The sequence below is a fragment of the Meleagris gallopavo genome, chromosome Z (assembly GCF_000146605.3).
Source record: "Meleagris gallopavo isolate NT-WF06-2002-E0010 breed Aviagen turkey brand Nicholas breeding stock chromosome Z, Turkey_5.1, whole genome shotgun sequence".
NCBI classification, from domain to species: domain Eukaryota; kingdom Metazoa; phylum Chordata; class Aves; order Galliformes; family Phasianidae; genus Meleagris; species Meleagris gallopavo.
Genome location: NC_015041.2, coordinates 50,765,298 through 50,785,887, shown reverse-complemented (window position 1 = coordinate 50,785,887; position 20,590 = coordinate 50,765,298). Strand labels below are relative to the sequence as shown.

Below are 20,590 nucleotides of genomic sequence, written 5' to 3'. Positions count from 1 at the left end.
TTCCAAGGCAGACTTTCAGACACTCTATGGGAACAAATAGTTTCCTACTCACTGCAGCCCTCGCTGATGCAAAAAGATGAGATGCACATTGAAGCCCTTTTAAGAGCAGATCTGAACCCCTTCAGAATTTGGCTGAAAACTCAAAGACAAGAGGCAGAGGGAAAAATCTGTTCCAAATCTCATTTACCTGAAATGGTGTAATCTGCATTGATGACCCTCATTGCAGGAGTATAGGTCACTGCAGGCATGTTTGTTTCTTTCCCTTTTTGCTTATGTCTGTAAATGATGAACAGCACTAGCAGGAACAGCACAATCAGGACAAGAATGACGATGCCTGCTATAGCCCCTATCTGGTAAGAGTCAGCAGGGATGGCAGTACTGGTACGGCTTAAACTGTTCAGGTTTCCTACTATAATTACACCAGCTGAAATACAAAAAGAAATGAAAATATATTGCATAAATTCAGAGGCTTATGTGTCAGGAGTAGAAGATGGTATTTCACTTCTGTATCTGATAATTTTAACTGTATTTTATAATGCCAAAATAGAGCCACATCCAAAAACAATGCAAAAACAACCTTAGCTTTCAGGACAAGCATTAATCTTTTTGGAGAGGGTGCAGGGGAGGGCCACAAAGATGATCCAGGGGCTGGAATACCTCCTTAGGAAGACAGGGTGAATTAACTGGGCTTGTTCAGCTCAGAGAAGAGAAGTCTGTGGAGAGATCTCATTGTGGCCTTCCAATACTTAAAGGGAATTTATAAACATGAGGGAAATCAGCTTTTTACATGGGTAGACAGTGACAGGACAAGGGGGAGTTGTTTTAAACTAAAGGAGGGGAGGTTTAGATTAGATGTACTGAGAGTGTTAAGGTGCTGGAACAGGCTGTCTAGACAGGTTGTGGATGCCCCGTCCCTGGAGATGTTTAAGGTTGGATGGGGCTCTGAGCAGCCTGGTCTAGGAGATGCTAGCAGCTGGCAATCCTGCACGTGGGAGAAGAGTTGGAACTTGATGATCTTTGAGATCCCATCCAACCCAAGCCATTGCTATGATTGATTGATCTGTGATTCACAGAAAGAGCTGAAAAAGTGAGAACAACTTGTAGGCAAAAGTACAGAGTAAATATATGCCCTATCAGTAGCTTTGGACAGTGCAGCACTGTAAAACATTTCATGCAATCTGCACCTAAGTGCTTTGATCCAATAAACTATCACTGAGGTATCTAATACTTACAAATCTATTGAATATATATATAATTAATAGCAGACTACTGAAACATACTGAACACATAAAAATAATGTAATGGCAATAAATGAAATAATAGGTTGACTAAGTTTTACAGCAAACAGTTATAGTAATTGGACTGCATCTAGGCTCTACCTTGATCACACCTCGCCCCCTTCCAGCCTGGGCTACAGTAACACGTTCCTGTGATGTGGTCACAGGTTGAGTTGTTCAGACAGTCACATATCTGTCGACATCCATATCCATATGTACCTTGAGGGCATTCTGTTCAAAATGAGACAACACAAACACAAAGGAAAAGCAGATGTAGTTAGTGCTTCTGGAATGTTTCAGTATAACAGACCTACAGCACTGTACCTAGTGGTACATTACAGACGTAGCGCTTGTACCTGCTACCAGTTGCTTCTGTCTGACCATGTGTGTCTGTGTATATGGCCAGCAGATGGCAATGTCTTATCAGTGGTACACATACACTAAAAAGATTTCCTTAAGAGGACCTCCCTGCATTTCTGTGTGCATGTATACATATGCGCATATTTAGAGGGAGAAAGAAACTGCATTTAAATTATCATACACTTTTTTTTTTGGTATGTATGCCCATCTCTGTTATAGGTAGATTGTTATATTAGTGTAGTACTGATGGTTTCAGGAAAGGTGGCATTTCTCCTTTTGAGACTCAGCTTTCTCAGTCTCTCAGGATTTTCGTAAATGCATTAATTCGTTTGTCCTTTTAAGATAATCTCACTTGTCTTTTATTTATTCCTGGTTTATAATAATTCACAGGGATATAGATGCCGGAGAACCTTTTTGCAGTCTTGATAAATGCAGATAAAAGTGTAATTTCATGTTCAATATACCTTCTCTTTCATTTGGTTACATTCCATAAAACAAGATTAGAATTAGTGAAGTCGATGGCTGAACTGAAATGAAAAGTCAATTTTTAAAACTGAAGTTCCAATTCAGAAATGTAAGAACATTTAACTTATACTGTTGAAAAATTAATATAATCACTATTACCAAATTATGGGATAAATATAAAATCTATAAAACATTGTAATACTGGCAGACTCGCCAAAGTACTCAAAATAATATTTTGATAAGATTCAAAATAACATTTCAATATGATGACATTTATGATGTTCTTAAAATCTTTATCTTTTCCTAAACATTACTCCGCTTTTGAAGTGAAACATCTTGAATCATCAAAATAGAATAAGATTTAAATAACTAATAACTACATGTTGCCAGTTATTATTTCACTGAAATAAACACACTTCCGAAATTTTCATATTTTAGTGTAGTTGTATTTTTCTTAGGAAAATCAGAATTTCTTTCCTTATTTTTAGCAGATTTACCATAGATGTCCTTGTCTATATAACACTTCTTCAAACTGGAACTAGGTTTATTGCTGAGGGAATTAAGTGTGTCTATAGAGCGAAAGTTCAGCACACAGTAACCTCCTCTCCTTTCAGTTACAGTCCTGCCAAGTGCGACAGGTGTTGCAGATAATTCCTTCATCTATCAAAAAGTCCTGTGCACAGAGCAGATGGCAAGCACAAGTTTAAACCTTCAAAACAGTGATTAAGTAAAATAAGAATATGTAGGATTTGTGTTCAATGGGTTGCTTTGCATTGCAATAATGCATGAAATATTGGAACACCGCTCACTCTGTAACATTAGCTAGAGCTAGACTGATAAGAGTTCTGTGCTTATGAACTTGATTATTCTTTTAATGTTCCACAACATAATACCACAATTGATGTCAGTGGTGTTACTCTTAATTTTCTCGGGTAAAGAATCACGCATGTAAGAAAATAAAATACCATTTGTTATGCTTTTATAATCCACTTGAGTGTAAAAACATATTGCAAAGATTAATTGTATCCACTAGGATTGATGTGGTACTACTTATCTTTAGTTTTCCACCCAATCATTTTCAATGTGCTTAATGCTAATGACTATTACTCAGATTCATTTGTTACTTTTACATTCATAACTGTCAGTTTTTTTAAGCAGTATGTCCAGAGCACCAAGAATGTAGTGAAAATACCTCTCAAATATTTCAACAAATTGAAAGAAACAAGCACCACTATCATAATCAGTCTTAATAGGTATTAATTCTGTGGGTATTTATCTATTTGGAAAAAGCCCAGGTCTGACTCCCAGAGCTCCTGCCCAGTTAAAATGCCCACTGAAGCCAAGAGATTGTATCACAACACCAGCTAAAACAACAGAAGCTCAGCCTCAGGGTTTGGTATTTTTTATCAAGACAACTGGGGCTCCTACTCACTCTGCTCACAGTGCTTCCCCATGAATCCTGTGCGGCAGGTACACTGCCCACTGATGTGGTCACAATCAGCTCCGTTCTTGCACTGGCATATCAGTGTACAGTCCTTCCCATAAAATCCAAGGGGACATCCTGCAATACAAGGAGGAGGAGAGAAAAAGGAGTGACGGGTGCTCCAGAAATAAAATTCAAATATTCTGATTATTGAAAAATCATTTCAATGTGACACTCTATAAACACAACAGATGAAGACCTACCCTGTTTTAAGGGATTTAAAATACTGGTCAGCAAGAACATAAAAATGAGATTGCAAATTGTGAAAATAGCAGACAATCAGAAAAAGGTAGCAAGAAGGACTTCATGCTTTAAGGGAAGCATGAAAGAAAGAGGGAACTTTGTGAACCAGAAAAGGGAGTCTGTTTAGTGATGAATGAACCTTTGGACACGTTATCCAGTGTTCACAGCTGATGTTGAAGCATAGAAGAATAAAAATAATAACATATTGTAACACAGCTCCTCACAAAGATATCAATGTGACAAAGACATGTCGCTGCTAAGAGATCATTATTCACCAGCAGGAAGCAAAATAACCACGATAGCTGACAACTGAACCAAAACTGAATGTCTTCCAGAGGTACATCCATATGGCACTATAGTGCATGCGTTCTTCCTTCCTGCCACTATGAAATTATTCTGCGGAAAAAGGTAAGTTCTGATTTAATGAAAAACATGCATTTAGACACTGAATGTTAAACAGTCTTTAGTTTAAAAATAACGGTTTGCCCAGATTGCAGAAAGGTGTAGGGGTGCCTGTATTGAAAAAATCAGACTGAAGTCATAGATATAACTATTAATGATAAAGAAGATGACTTTATTGATATCTATTGTTTCCCTCTCAAATGTCATATGAAATGTTATCAAACAGATATCTGATAGCCAGTCTTAATAGGTCACCTAGACCTGTGACTAGTGACTGCACTGCTTGTAAATGGAATCAGCAAAGACATCTATCACAGCCAAAGATAAGCCAGAAGCTACTCTCATGGCTTCTGCCAGCAATTGTGCTATGTTGTTATGTTAACTGTTGGGTCTCCAAAGTTAAAATATTTATTAGGGAGGTTGTTAGGGAGAGGGAAACAATTAACATGAAACCATCACCCTGCCTGATGAGGAACATCTATATAGCTAATAGCAACTATGCTACGGTCTGCAGCCATAAACATGCATGTGTAGTGATAGCACCTGAATGTCAGAATGTGCATGTGCACATGACAGACTCTTCCATTGGGGTATCTGCCCGTGGCCAAATACTGTTTGCTCTGAAGAAGGCCTTAAAGGGAGCGCAAATGCAACAGCATTCTGCCACTGCTTTTATAGGGGCTTCCCCTGCAACCATAGAGATTGCATTTCTGGGCCAAAAAGGTTCAGCAGCAGGTGGATAAACTGAGGAATAAAGTGTAAAAGTACTGAAGGAAAATTCTGCCACTGATTTGTAGACCTGTAAGACTGTGAACAGACAGTTAGGATACTTACGTTGCGTACAGTAAAGGCCAGTCCATCCTGGGGTACATTTGCACTCTCCATCGTAGGCACTGCAGTAAGCTCCATTATGGCAGTTGCATGTGTGGATGCAGTTTGGTCCCCAGTGAGAAGGTGGGCAGGCTGAAAAAAATACAGAGCAAGTGACAAAGATCTTCGGTACTCATGGCTGGAGCGCTGCTTTTATATTTCTATCAATCGATACAGTTTTACTGATTGTTTTGAAAATGTTATGATGAATTAATTTGATACTAGGTACTGCTATTAAAATAGTGAAGTGATTAAAAAATGCCAATGACTATTGAGATAGCAGAGAAGAAAATTTTGTTCATGTCAGAACATTACTAAAAGTAAAGGGTGTTGTAAGAACAAGATATGCATATTTATGATTGTTGATCGTCTGAAATTAGTGGTCAGCCAAGAAAGAACTTAAATCACACACAGGTGCAAGGTTAGAAGTTACAAAAAAGTCACTAATTCCAAAAGAAATTAATGAAATGATTATTTTACACGTGAGTGAAAGGCTTTCATACAAAGCAAATACTTTGTCTTAAACCATGAGCCAAGCCTCAACAGTCACATCCACTCATATTGCTAATACCATTTTCTTGCTATTGATTCAGTAAGTACATCTCTCCTCCTAAATATCCTCATTTTGTACACTCTACCAAGTACCTACTTATTTTACCATAACAAAACAGAGAGCTGTCTTGCTACCATCTTCTACAGGTATGGGCCCCACGTTTATTTTGGTATCATACTGAGTTGTAGATGCTAAACTCTTCTCAGACCAGCAAAAGTGTTCTGGTACAGATACAGCTAATTTAGGCCAATCAAACTATGAATGCAGTGAATCTATGAGGCATGTTATTAGGAACACACTTCCCTGGAAATCCCAGCATGGTATCTTTTAAATGTTGATATACTGAAGCCCTATACAGTTTCTTTTCTTCATAAAAAAATTGCTTGATTGAAATTTTTGCATGCATGTGTTGCAGACTCTGCATTTTGGTACCTAACAGAATAAACCACTGTTCCTCTCAGAATTTTGCTTCAGATTACTTTCTTGTCATTAGTGATTTGCACAGATCAAGTAAGGCATCTTGAATGCCTAGTTATTCAATAACATAACTCAATGAAGCAAAAGAAAATTAGGGTCTAGCCTTCTTTTCAAGTAGGTAACTAAATCTTGACTGATTTTAGCATATGAAGACTATATCCAGATAAAGTAAGATAGAATGATGCTAAAAATCCTTATCTTTCAAACATATTTATAACAGGGAGAAATAAAATATCTAATGAAAAATACTTAGTAAATCATAGTAGAAGATTTATTAGTAGCATGAAGAGGAATTCTTCATCTGAAGAAGAATTAGGACATTCCCGTTGACAGAATACAAACTTGTGACAGAGAAAATGTTGGCTTTCTTCTAAGCCTTGCTTTTAGCTGTCTATGCAATGCTAGTTTGTTGTCGGTTATAGGGGTTTTTGTTGTTGTTGTTTGGTTGTTTTAAATGCCCCAGATATTCATATGACTGTCCTACGGATATAAGCCATGAGATGTACACAACACTACTGGGACGTGGCTAACAGCACAGACAAGGAAATAGCTTATGGACCCTGTATCCAATCAAGATTAATCTGGTCATAGACTGTGTTATATTGGAAGAGACCTTTGGCATCATCTAGTCCAATATCATACTTTAACAATTTTCAACAATGAGAATTTCACAGCCTCTTCCAGGATGAGGACTTCGGAGCCTCTCTGGGTAGTTGCTGTGCTTGACCACTCACACCAAGGAATTTTTTTAATGAATTCAGTTAGAGCTGCCCTTCCTACAACCTGTGAGCATTGCCACTTATCTTTTCACACTGCCCTTCTGAGACAATTCTGATATATTTTTTCTACAGCTCCTCTTTGGGCAGCAAGTGGATTCTCCAACTGCATGCAAATGCAATGCAGAAAACTTTAGGATCTCTCTGTAATACACCATGATGTCCTAATTTCTGGCTTACATGGTATTTATTTATCAAAAAATAGAGAATTTGCAAAGATAAACTTTTAATTAATTTACACAGATAAACCTTTAATTAAAAATAAAGGGAAAAATGTTGATCCTTACGCTGAGAGCAGTCGCTACCAATCCACCCAGGATAACACTGACAGGATCTGTCGATAGGGTTGCATGTTCCATTATTGGTGCAGGTGCATATTCCAATACAGTTCTTGCCAAATCTGCCACTGGGACATACTGAGAACAAATTTCAGTTTTAGAATTCCTGAATAATCAGCATAATATATTTTTTATTAGTTAAAGAATAATGAATTTATGTTTGGATTAAGTAAAGTTATTCTTAGTACAATAGTACAGTGACACGTTATGAAATCTGATAAGCCCATTATACGTACTTGTTATTCAAGTACTGTATATAAGAATATGGTACTGTTCTGGAGAAAGGTATTTTTTTGTACTTAAGGATCAAATTTTAAAGAGCTTAAAAACTGCTTAAGATTCTACATTTATAAACTGCACATACCGCTGCATGTAACATTTTTATCCTTATACTTTCAGTAGACAGAATGAGAATTATTACAGTGCTTGGTCTCTGCATCCCACAGAGTCTTTACTATAGCTTGTACCTTCATTACACAGAGCTCCAGTAAATCCAGGTAAACAGTCACATAATCCAGTAATATGGTGGCAGGGGCCACTGCTGTGTACACACTGTGGACATGTCTGGCTGCACCGGTGTCCGTAAAACCCAGGGGAACAAACTGGAATCAGAAAGGACAAACTATCATTGATTCCTGCGCTTTCTACAAGAGTTCTTCAGTGCATTTGTTCCTAACTACCAATTAGCTCTGCTTTCTAAATATGCAAGCGTTGCAGCAGTGGTTGTTAGAATTCATACAGCTCAGCGCTGTGCCCTCACGTAAGATTTTCTCATCTTTCGCAGGAGCTTACTGTGCTCTAATCAGTAACTACGTATTTGACATTTTATAACTTGTCAGGCCACATTTCACTTGTACTATGCTTGAAATGCACATGTACTTCATATATTTGTCCATATGTGATATGTTCTCTACATACATGAATGTGAATATTCTTTAATGTATATCTGAAGTACTTTAAAAACAGATTTAGTTTTATCAACAGATGAGTACAATCATCTTAAACCTTGACTTCCATGTTTCCTAACTTGATAGACAAATTGCCATCACTTCACTGAGAAAAATATACAAATGTTTTCTGGCCATCCTTTCACTTAATTATTCATTGCACTCATTACATGGTACAGACTAACTGCACATCAGCTACTTCTAAAAGACCTTGCTATTAGAAATTCAGTTTTATTAATTCTCTAGCCAAAAGCACTTAAAATTTATTTTAAAAAAAGAAAAATAAAGAAAAATAAAAAAGACTTTTGCATAAAATTGTTTCCTCTGTTGCTCTCTTTCTCACCTTTTTTTTTCTTTTTTTTTTTTCCCTAGTAAACTATGATGTGATTCATCAAGAGAAATAGTTGTTGCACAGCAGCAATCAGCACTGACAAAAACTTGGAACCTTTTCAATATTTCAGATTCATTGAAGTCTTTCAGTTATAAGCTTGATAGAAGTTATGTGGCCAGATCTCTCCAGAGAGATTAACTTTTCCAAGTGAAACAGAGCCAAAAGGTCTTCCTGTTTACTGAACAGGCACTTTCTGATTGGAGTCCAAATTATCCATATGACCTTTGTCTTCCCAGCTTCCAGACCATGCAAGGGCTCTGGGAGCCACTGGCATGGAACCTGTTTGTCCTGGTTTTAGACATAGTTCCAAAACACAAGGAATACTTTTGCAAGTAGTCTTATATTTACTCTACCTTTGGGTTATTTGATTAACTGTAAGGTCTCTACAGATTAGATAGTGAGAATAATTACTGAGCTTAGTTAGAAATCCTTAAGGAATACTAATGCTCTACTGATGTGGGATTTGGTAGTATCAGAGGCAAACACATTCTTCAGCATGAAATCTTGCCATTTGTGGACTGTTCATCTTCTTCTGGTTCTCGTATCTTCTGGTAATTCTAACTTCATGACACGTTCTTTCTTTTCTGCCTCTTCTGGAGAGGCCTTAGTAGCAACACTCCTTGGCTTTATTTCCCCTGCTCCTTGACCCTGTGAAAGTAGAGCTATTTCCACTTTGCAGAAGACTTGCATTTCTCTGCTCTGAGCACCTTTCACACAGAACTACAACTGTGTAAACTGAAGAAAGCTAAACTGCTAGAAAACTGTCACAGATTTTCTTGGGGGCAGATAGTTGTATGTCATATTCTTGCCTTCCTGTTTCAGGTGTGAATTGCCTCATTCTATCTGCATCTCTTCCCTTGGAGCATTTAAATTTTTTAGGAGCATATTCTTCAAATGCAAATATGTGTATCTATGGCATCCTTTACTTACGCCTGATGCTGCTGGCCATTTACCACTGCTTCAAAATGGAAGCCTAAAAAAGGCAGTAGTTACACTAATGATTCCTACCAGATTCAGTGGAAAGCTAAAGTTTTGAGCTTCTGAAACTCATAGATGTTTTATTTACCTGCCAAAATATGCATTATAAAATTAATAATTGTCAATTGCATTTGAAAATGGTGACCTTAGAGCTGAGTCTCCTACCTTATTTATTTCTCAGAAAGCCATGAACATAACAATGTCACTGCACAAAACGTGAATAAAGTTATCACAGATTTGTGAGTTTTGATAGGGACCTCTGGAGATCATCAAGTCCAATCCCCTGCTAGAGCAGACTCCCTGCAGCAGGTTGCACAGGAAAGCATCCAGGCAGGTCTTGAATATCTCCAGAGAAGGAGACTCCACAACCTCTCTGGGCAGCCTGTTGCAGTGCTATGCTACCCTCACAGTAATAAAGTTCTTCCATATGTTTGTATGAAACACACTAAGTTCCAGTTCGTGCCTGTTGCCCCTTGTTCTATTTCTTCATATCACTGAAAAGAGCTTGGCCCCATCCATTTGACACCTGCCCATTATATATATATAAACATTGATAGATTCTCTTTCAGCCTCTCTTCTCCAGGCTGAAAAGACACAGGACTCTCAGTCTTTCCTCACATGGGAGATGCTTGAGGTCCCTAACCATCTTTGTGGCCCTTGACTGGATTCTCTCTAGAATTTCCCTGTCTTTCTTGAACTGGGGAGCCCAGAACTGGACACAGTACTCTAAATGTTGCCTCACCAGGGCAGAGTAGAGAGGGCTCTTTTTAATGCAGCCCAGGACACATCAATGTTCCTGGCCACACAGTCACACTGCTGGCACATGACCAACTTATTGTCCACCGAGACACCCAGGTCCTTTTCTGCAGAGCTCGTCTTCAGCAGATCAGCCCTGAATTGACACAGATGTGTGAGATTATTCATCCACATGTGAAGGACCCTACACTTGTTCTTGATGAACTTCCTCAGGCTCCTGTCTGCCAGATTTTGTTAAATGGCAGCACAGTCATCTGGTGTGTCAGTTATACCACAAAAAGAAGAGCAGTACTACTTGGAAAGATTTGTTGACTTCAGATGACTCTTCTGTGCATTCATACATTTTTACAATTGAAAGATCCCGTTAAGGACTGTTTCACTGTATTTCCTAGTGCAATTAACAAAGCTAATGAGGTATTATATCTTACTCATTCCATGTTGCAATGTAGTTTTAGTTACAGAAAGTTTTACTTTGTCCTTACTTCTCTGACAGGTGGTGCCTCGGTATCCTGGTGCACACTCACAGATTCCATCATCTGGAGAGCATGATGCCCCATTTTTGCAGTAACAAGACAGTGAGCAATTTGGTCCCCACTGTCCCTCAGCGCACACACTGTCACAGTGTATACCTGCAACCATAAACAAGATTGTCATTATATTGTAAATATAAAGAGCTTTTCTAAACAGTTATTTTAAACTTTTGTTTCTCAGAGGACTCATTGTTCAAAACACTGACAACAAAAACTGTTTATGAAAATATCATTAATGTCAAGAGAATAGAACAAGAACAAGGTAAACATACATCTCTGTGCCTGCATTTTCCAGGCCCCTGATTATTAAGTTTCTTTTACATTCTAGAAGTAGTAAATTCTATATGTACTTAAGAGCTGATCCCAAGCTCTGTAACAAGTACTTCCGTAGCCAATTCACATGGCATATAAGAACTCCATGAGATGCTACCTTCAGGCTTCCTTCCCACTAGCACTTTAAGATCTACTAAATAGACAAATGCAAATCCCTCGGTATTATAAAGAGCTCAATCATTTTCCAGGATAAAAATTCTTTTTTTTCTCTCACTTTCACCAACTGTATCAGTAAAGAGAAATTAAAGTAGAAAGTAATTAAAACGCAACAAAATAATGGCTTTTGCTTCTTCCATAATGGCTGCTTCAAAACAGCAAAAGCTTATTTTCAAATTTAATGTTAGGTAAATGCATGACAAAAGGCACTGCAGCAGCTTTTCCCCTTGAATGTAAAAATTCTTAAGGTCTGAGATAATTTTGTGTAATAATGGGGTGCAGAACACAGAACGATTTCTAATTAGTAGTGAGCTGATTACCGCTAAGCCTCATACCAAATGGAAAAATGTAGTGCACACAAAGAGTTTCAAAACACAACACGTGAGCATTCCAAAATGCTTAGCTGCAGCATTGTTAAGGATGCTGGTCAGTCAGTCGTTTTGTCTAACCATTTCTGGCATAAAATTGATTAGAAGTTCACCAGTGTGAACCCCATACATAAGCCGTAACGCAAACCGCTCATTGTAATCACACTTTATCACGTTTTTTTTCTGTTGCAGCACAGAAACATTAAATATAACACTTCTAGTTCCTTCTAACGCTATCTGCCTTCGGAAAGAAAGCTGCATGCTACATGCCAGCAGGCACCACCGCTGTGGAACTCAGACTGTATTGTGTCTACAGTACTTTGCATTAACAATTAAGTATTATTGTAGCGCCTCTACTGAACGAAGCCCTTCGCTAAGGGAAAAGTGGACAACATCCAACCACAAGTCTGTCTTGCTTTATAAGTATTTCCAGAAAAATATGTCACAGGTCCGTGGGCTGACAGAGTTCTAATAAAGCAAAACAGTTTCACATGTGACAAGAAAAAATCTTTAAGTCTGAAGAGCAAAATGCAGTGTTCTTGACAACACTGAAAAATAATTACACTGTTTATGCACAGATCAGACACAGAAGTTACTTCCCAACCCCCACGGCATGGGCTGTGTAACGCTGCCTACGTCCAAGGACCAACTCTCTAATTAAGGAAAGGTGAAGTTGCAGACACTCAAATTGTTTGTTTCTTTGCAAGACAATCGACAGTTTGGACAATCAAATATGTGGCTCAACAGATTGCACCAACTACCGCTAGAAAGAGAGAAAACACTTGATTTTTAGAAGCCAGGCACCTGAGAGCCCAATGATTATTTGGTTAGTACCAACCTGACAAATGAAAGGTACCCCCCAAAATGAAAGCCTTCTTCCACCATGACTAACTTTTTCTTTTTTGCTTGCACAGGCAATGCCATTCTGCTGGTTTTATCTACTACATTTGAGAGGCAGAGAGCATAAGCTGGCTCCTCAGCATCTGGGTCAACTTTTTCATAAAAGTCTCTGCTTGTGTGTGAACAGATATAAAAGAGGGGTTTGATTCTGAGAGATGCTGATGCACACAAGCAGGATGAGATCACTGCATTTTTTTAGAAACAAGACCACTTATTTCAGGCACTTAGGACTGCTCTGCTTGAGGCTCTCAAATTGAAAACTTGGGTTTGTGTCTGTGAAAGCACAAGCTGACACATGCAGGGGCTTTCAGGGCTGAGCCTGACATTCTGTTCACTTGAGTGTTATCCGTCATATCATACAGAGCTCTGCTCAGCGAACCCCAATAGAGAAAAGACATTTTTCACGGAGTCCTAATGAGTTTCAGTGGTGTTCAGTATACAATGGTCACTGTTAACAAGTCAGTGGTTGCCAAGAGTTACCACAGTGCATTATGTGCAGTTATGTAGACCAGTGACATACAATAACACCAGGCTCAATTATATCGTCGTGATCAGTGCACAGAGGATGCTTTATGACAGCATGGTGTCAAAGGGTGATACTGGGCATACTGGGACAGAAAAGACGAGGGATACATACTACACAGATCCACAAGAGTTACAAGAGCGAAGCAGCACTATTAAAAATAAAAAAGAAACAAGTTCCTCCGGTACACATGAGGGAAAATTATCCATTCGGGAAACTAACATTTACCTCTTGTTCCCCCTTTTTAGCACATACAAGGAGGTGGTTGATATGATATCCCTCTGCTCAGCAAAAGCACATCACTGAATAATAGTTGTGACAATTTAGCGTACTGAAAGAGTGCTAATTATGACATCTATTTCACTGTAAAAGCAATTTTATTATATTTGCTGCTGATCATAAACAAAATCAATTGCACTTCTGTGTCTGAGAGTGTTAAGAATGACTGTAGCAGAGAAGAAATAGAAATTGATTCAGTGACTTACTACCTCTCTGTTAATAAAAATATTTTTAAGCCTCACTCAGTAGCTCATAATTAGATAAGATAAAATAAATGGGAAACTGAGTTTCACATTTTCAAAAAGTTAAATATAGATATTTTTGAGAAGGAATATGTCAGAAATATTAAAAGTTGAAAAGTAAAATAAGAATTTCACAAAACCTGATGCTTTACATGCTATGCTTTTACAGAAAAGCTAGAAATGAAGGAGAAGAAAACAACACTTCTTGTAGAAGTTGGAAACAAGATTAGACCCAGCTTTCACAACATTGGTATCAGCAGACTTACAATTGCTGCAAAATTAAGTGACTATTAACTTCATATGCAACAAAATTGGTTTTGATCAGTTTTTGTGCTGATTTTAATACTGATAAGGATATCTGTGAGGAAATGTTTTTGCCAGAGCAATGGACAAAGAACTCTTTGATGGCCTTCACAAGTTGCTAGGCAATAGCTGAATGGTCATGATAAACTTCAGCTAAGCTGCTCTGAAGAAATGCTCATGCATTTTATATCCAGTGCTTTATGTCAGGGGCCCCACATTTAAATCAGCACTCCCCCAGCATCTGTAATTGAATGAATAAAGAAAACAATTATTTAAGGATAGGAATGTTTCTGCCCATGCTAGCAGAGTGTTTACATGCTCTCCATACTGTATTTTTAATATTTTGATACTCAATGATGCGTCCATGTGAGTTCAACATAGAGTTCATTTGTCTTAGCTCTTAAAGGGGAAAAATTCAACAATTATTTCTTATGATCTTCCAAGGTAAAGTTATTATTGGACTTTTGTTATTTTTTTATTTTGTTTTGATTAGTCTGATAAAAGTTATCCAAACATTAATAAGTAAAGATTTTTTTTCATATATTTGCTATACAATTTATCTTCACAATACGTGGAATTTTCAAGGATACCCTCAGAATTAAACCTTATTTGGACAGTGCCTTACTTTCCATTGTTCAGAACTGAACTTAATATACATTATGAACAAGATTGAGCCTTCAAAATGTTTATTTCTATCAGGCTAATGATGAACTTCCATTATCACGCAACCTTTTATATTTAATTACTTCGGAAAAACTGTTAAACACTGAATTACTACTGCTTAAGTAATCTGAGACTTATGATGGGAGAAAACTGGATCAGAATTGCTTCTCTGTCAAATGGATATGTAGCCCAAATAAGGAAGCAGTAACACAGTGGAAATGGTGGAAAAATTCAGAGGCGCTGCTTAGAAGTACCCTCATTGTCCCTAACGGAAGGGAAGGCCTTGATCCATAGCTGAAGGAAGTGTCTCATTAAGCAGCTACGAAAAGGATTAAAGATTTTTCTCTAGAAGTTCACGCTGCTGCTTCTTCTCTGAAAGCTGTAGAAAAGTTTGTGTCTGGGAGCTCTGGTAGGAAGCCAGGCACAAAAGTTCCTGTACAGCACTGCTATGTTTCTCAAAGCCATATTGTTGCTGCACACTCTCAACCAACCTAGAGATGCTTCTCTTGTCATCTACAACATTTTTGGTAGCCACAGGAATGTAACAGGAAAACATCATTTCCCCCTTTCTTACCTTCAAAGCAGGTAGAAAATGAGTGTACTTAATGAGCTGATGTAAAGTTGTTCTTTTAAGATAGTGATATTTATTTTACTTAAAGACTTACTGCAAGGCACAGGCAACAGAGATGTAGGCACAATGACACAGTTAGGGTGGGCCAAATCCCTGAACTGAGGTTTGGAGAGTAAATACACTGTTTATCATGGCACCATGCACACATACAAATTCAGTTTGTGCTGCACAGAATATTTGCAACAACAGACACTTGCACTTCAGAAGCAGAGAGAAGTTGGCCAGTGTGGAGGAAAGACTGTCTTGGAAGAGGCTCCTGCCTAGGGTGCAGAAGGACACCAGCACTGTGCGCACTCCCAGTGGCATCTCATTCCTCAGTCTGAATGTGAGAAAGGCCTATGGCAGTACTCTTTTATGTCTTTTTCTTCTATGTAGTAGAAAAAAGAAAATTGTGTACACACTAGAAGCTAAGGAGCACGGGAGAGGTCTAGCTGGTGCTTCCCTGGGGACCTAGTTATTTGCATCAGTGGAGAGGGTGTCAGATGACAATCCTGTCTGCTCTAATCCAGCAACAAATGTGCCTCTCAGTAATAATGTTGCGAGCCCATGGAAAGGACACAGCACTTCCTCACAGCAACAGCACATCTGGTGATGGACAATCTGACTAGCATCAGCAGGTGTCCAGCACAGCAAAGTCACCAATATCCTATCTGACACAGCATATGAATAAACACCATGTGCGCTGGTAGAATGTAGGCTGATATTTCTGCATCTGTCTTTTCCATAAACCAGTGCTATTGTTTTGGTTCAGATAGCAGACTACCGGTATTTCACAATCCCTGGCACAACACAGCCTTTAAATTGATTTTTAAAATAACAAGTGTGGTATGACATGACATTTCTTCATAAACAGAAAGGTCCAAGAGAACTACATCCAAGAAAGCACAACAGCAATGCGTTACCACTGACACCCACGTTGTACTGCAGTAAGCAGACTGTCTGCAAGAAAACCTTTGCCTCTTTTACAATGCTTTAATGAAAAATTTCAGTTTGCAAGAATATGGATTATCTGATATTTTAGGCAGTTTGGATCATCTGTGTTCTTGGCAGCTGCTTGCAGAACAGGTCAAGTTTAAGGAATGAAATTAACAGGTACCATGGTGCTTGCTGGATTGTGCGGTTTTTGAGGGAAGGGGTAGAGGTGGCTCTTTTGCAAAAGTTAACTTAAGGTTTTGGTATAAATTATTAGGAGGCTTAATTATCATTACTTGTTGAGGAGGTATGTTTTCTTTGTCTTTCCTCTACCTTTTGGCTTTTTATTTTAATGCTTCTTACTCTTTTCCACTGTCTAGCTATTGCACTCTCTCCAGATGAAGAAAAGTTATTTATAAGTCATAGTGAAAATGTCAAGGGATGAGAGTATTTGGGACAGACATCATCTTCAGTGTGGGCGGATGTTTCTCATTTGTACCATCATGTCATGTGGCTCCTGGAATGTGAGGGAATGGCAAGATTGCCTGGAAAAAAACATCACCCTTAACTCTTGCTTCTCTCAACAGAATTAATCTGCTATAGAGTGAGCACTTAGGAGTGCAGTCTCTAGCAGGAGTCCTATATAGGAAGGGATTTTGTTTAGGATTCAAAATCCAAGTATCTGCGTAGATAAAAGAAACTAAATTTAAAACATAAAGGTTATTTAAACAATTTCAATTATTTCTAGAGTTTTGCCACAACTCCTGACACAGTACTAGAAACAGAACTTACTGATTCACTCATAGCTACTATTTCCAGATTATACAACAGGTGTGTTCGAAAATGAAACTCATTTAAGAAACTAAGCTATCTAGCATCTTAATGCTGACAGAATGCTCAGCTACAGTTCTGTCTTGGGACCAAAGCACAGGAAGCATGTCAGCAAAGCTGGCCTGGCTATCTGAGGTGCATGCATCCTACTAGGGCTCTGGCTGTCTCTAGGGCAGTGCACTTCCTCTGCCCCAGTGCTATGGCACAACTGTATCATCCAGCAAGGGAAAAATCTTCCGCCCCTGATCTGTTTCTGCAGAGTTACATAAACTCTTTTCTCTTTCCCTGAGGAAACTAGAAAAATGCTCTAATCAGAGAGATGAGAAAAGTACTGCATTTAAGTATCTTCTCTGAAGCTTTACATAAATTTGGAAGCATCAGAACATTCTGAGAAATTTGACTTGAATTCACTGATTTATTCTTGTTAAAAAAAGATAATAAAAAAACTGATTTCATATTCATAAGCTTGTTTAAATGTGCTTTTTTAACACTCCCTTCAATGTTTGTTCAGCAAAAACAACCATCATTTGTTTTAGCATCAGACTGATCCCAAACTGAGTTTCCTGTTTGAGTGTTGGTTTTCTGTTGTTGTTGTTGGGTTGTTTGGGGTTGATTTTTTTCTTTGCTTATTTGGTTTTTTTTTTTTTTTACAAATTCTCCACCTGTTTCTCCACCTATTACGCACACACATATGCATACAACAACCTTTCTTAATCCTGAGATCTAATGCTATTCCCTGCAGGGTAACATTATATTACAGCTATTTGAGAACCTATTTCTAAAATATTCTTTCCTTTTTTAAATTTTTCTAAATATAAATGTCTACACAAAGAACAGATTCCTCCTGGGTACAGATCCAGCATGTGAAGTGTGGGAGGAAGATTTTTCCAGACACTGAGTATAAAGCAAGTTATCCCATTTATGTCATGTTGTATGTCTAGACATCACCAACTTGTTGAAACTAGTCTTACACACACTGCTGAGATGACATCATCCAGGGATGGATACCCAATTATATCTACAATCACGTAGGAAGTCTAAATATGCAGAAGAAGCAAGCTTTTACTGAAGGCAAAAATATTTTGTCCTTTTCAATATTTGAATTCCAGCACTGTTAGGATTTGTACAATGCTTAAGTTCTTGTCACTTCCTAGGTTAGTTATTTCCCACTGGTGTTATTTTTTTAATTTGTTACAGAAAGTTGCTGATTTTTGCTACGGCCTTTCAGAACTACTGCTTTTAATTTGGCTTTACTCAGTTACATACTTTTGGTCTCTGATGATTTGTCCCAGTACTTGAAAACTCGTAAGACTTGATTTGGACAGTACATCCATAGCTTGTGAACATTACTAACTCTCCCCACCAAGGTCACTCAAGATCTGCAACTGTTCACGTATCTTTCAATGTCTGTATGCTTTCATAGATTTATTAACTTCACACATTGTATTTTGAACAATTCAAATAAAGTTTTGAAAAAGAATGTGCAAAGACATAAATGCAACTCTGAGTGTACTTGCAAATAAGAACATCAGAGGCCATTAATATCCTAAGAAAATAACCCATAACACAAAGCAGCATCTCTAGAAAAAAAATGGAATAATAATGTTTGTTTGTTCATATAGGTTGGGATTGTTTTTGTTTATCTCCTTGCTTGCTTGTTTTGTTTAATTTGTGTTTTTTGTTTTAACAACCCATTCAGATAATCTCTATTGTTTTTGCATTCTTGTGGTAGCTATTTCCCAGAGGTATCTGAGTGGGTGACAGCAAGTTACACTGCAGCTTGTGGGAGGAGAATAAATTCAATGAAAGCCTAGCACAAAGGTAAGTGCTGGCTTTGGTCTGTCTTTCACACTGAAACCAGATACAGGACAGTACAATAAGGAAAAAGCCTCTTCAGAGAACTTGGCACAAGCGTACAGACAAATTGCACAAATAAGAAGTAGGTAAGCTGTACTCAACTATAACTAATCGACCTGAACTGCAGACATAGACAGAATGCCTGTGATCTACCTACAGAGCTGAAAGAAATAAGCACGCATAAAATTTGGGGGAAAAATCAACAGAGATTGTATCTGAGAAGTCATAAGCTCTACAAAAGCTTTTATGAGCAAAATAATTTGCTAACCATTTCAAATCCATTACTTGTTGCAGATTATCCACTCATCTCCAACTAGTATGGCTAGAAGCACTAGAGAACAACTGTATAATGGACTACCAATCAAGTAGGAAAAATATTAACTTATGAATGGGTGAGGTGATATTAAACAATACTGTACTACATCTGAAATCACAAAAAATTCCTTTCATGAAACAGCAGAAGTTAAAAGGTACATTTTTCTTCCTGGCTTTTCACTATTAAATGGAATGAGTCCATACTTGAAATTAGATCCTTGCAATGCTACAGCAGTGAGTATCTCACAGTGAGACACAGAATCCAGAACATTCTGCAAGACCAACTCATGCCAACTAATCATAATTGAAGATAAATGAGTTTTTCCAACATTTACAGCATAGAGATCTATGTGAGAATTAAATCTTATAAAGGGAACATTTATTTCACAATGGTAGAATCTTCCCCATAGTTCCATCATACTTTCAAAAACCCTGCTTTCTATAAACAACATTTTGACAACACATGAAACACAATTCTGGTGAATAACTATATACATTTCCTAAAGCCACAACAACAAAGCTGCAGAGGGGGAAAAAAAAAAAAAGAAAAAAAAAAGTGCAACTCTTTTCACTCAGGACAAATTATGTAAAGAGAATCTAAAAAGTATGAGAAACTTCAATGGCAATACAGCTTGCGCACAACTTATAACAAAGCTGCTAGTACAAAGTTGATTGTCAACAGCTGTTCGACAGTTTTATAAGGAGTCATAATTTGGAGGTACACAGGTTGGAAGATTTCATCTTCTATTCCCAGTTTTCTATAGATACCACAATGACTGTGAATCACAGGAAGGGACACAACAGCCACAGAACTGGCCCCTTCTCCTTCCAAGCCCACATACTGCTCTTCTACCCACAAAAAAAGAAAGACAAGACCAAATCCCATCATACAGGAAACTCTCAGTGTATTTTGCAATGGTCTCTTTTGTACCTGACCATCCTGGTAGACAACGGCAGTAACCCGTAGTTGGATGACAACCATCTGCATGGCTGCAGTCACAGCGTTCAGCACAATCCATGCCATATGTGCCGTCCTGCAGCCAGGAAAACAAAACAAAACAGAGATGATGAGAACTTGGAGTTGGATGAGAACAAGTTCTGGTCAGTCCTGCCTCAGAAAAAAGAAAACCTCAGATCTCTTCTAAGCCTGTAATCAGCTTACTTAATATAAAATGCTTCTGACTTTTGGAAAATGTTGATGCTCTACATTTTCATTCTTTTATTTGAGCGAAGAAGATAAAGAATTAATTCTGGCTTAATTTTTTACAGAATACAAATCAACCCTATCACTAATAGCAATGTAAGTTTCCTGTACTGTCTCTCTAATTTCTCTTACAGCTGAGTCCCTTGTCTATGACCCAGGAGTCCTAGAGATGGGAAATTAATTCACTTTCCTTCCCGCCTCAGATTTTTTTTCCCATGTATTTGTCA

General features: G+C 37.9%; 1 protein-coding gene across 2 annotated transcripts in view; it reads right to left on the bottom strand.

The window, feature by feature from the left end:
• The window catches only part of MEGF10 (multiple EGF like domains 10), a 75,210-nt gene that overhangs the window by 9,427 nt on the left and 45,193 nt on the right, over nucleotides 1–20,590 (bottom strand). For both annotated transcript variants that reach the window (XM_010726019.3, XM_010726020.3), the window contains exons 12-19: nucleotides 20,091–20,193; nucleotides 10,799–10,945; nucleotides 7,712–7,846; nucleotides 7,194–7,322; nucleotides 5,065–5,193; nucleotides 3,535–3,663; nucleotides 1,380–1,508; nucleotides 188–424 (exon numbers count right to left, since the gene is read on the bottom strand). In XM_010726019.3, coding sequence (XP_010724321.1) covers nucleotides 188–424; nucleotides 1,380–1,508; nucleotides 3,535–3,663; nucleotides 5,065–5,193; nucleotides 7,194–7,322; nucleotides 7,712–7,846; nucleotides 10,799–10,945; nucleotides 20,091–20,193 — 1,138 coding nt within the window. The remainder of the gene's footprint in view (nucleotides 1–187; nucleotides 425–1,379; nucleotides 1,509–3,534; nucleotides 3,664–5,064; nucleotides 5,194–7,193; nucleotides 7,323–7,711; nucleotides 7,847–10,798; nucleotides 10,946–20,090; nucleotides 20,194–20,590) is intronic.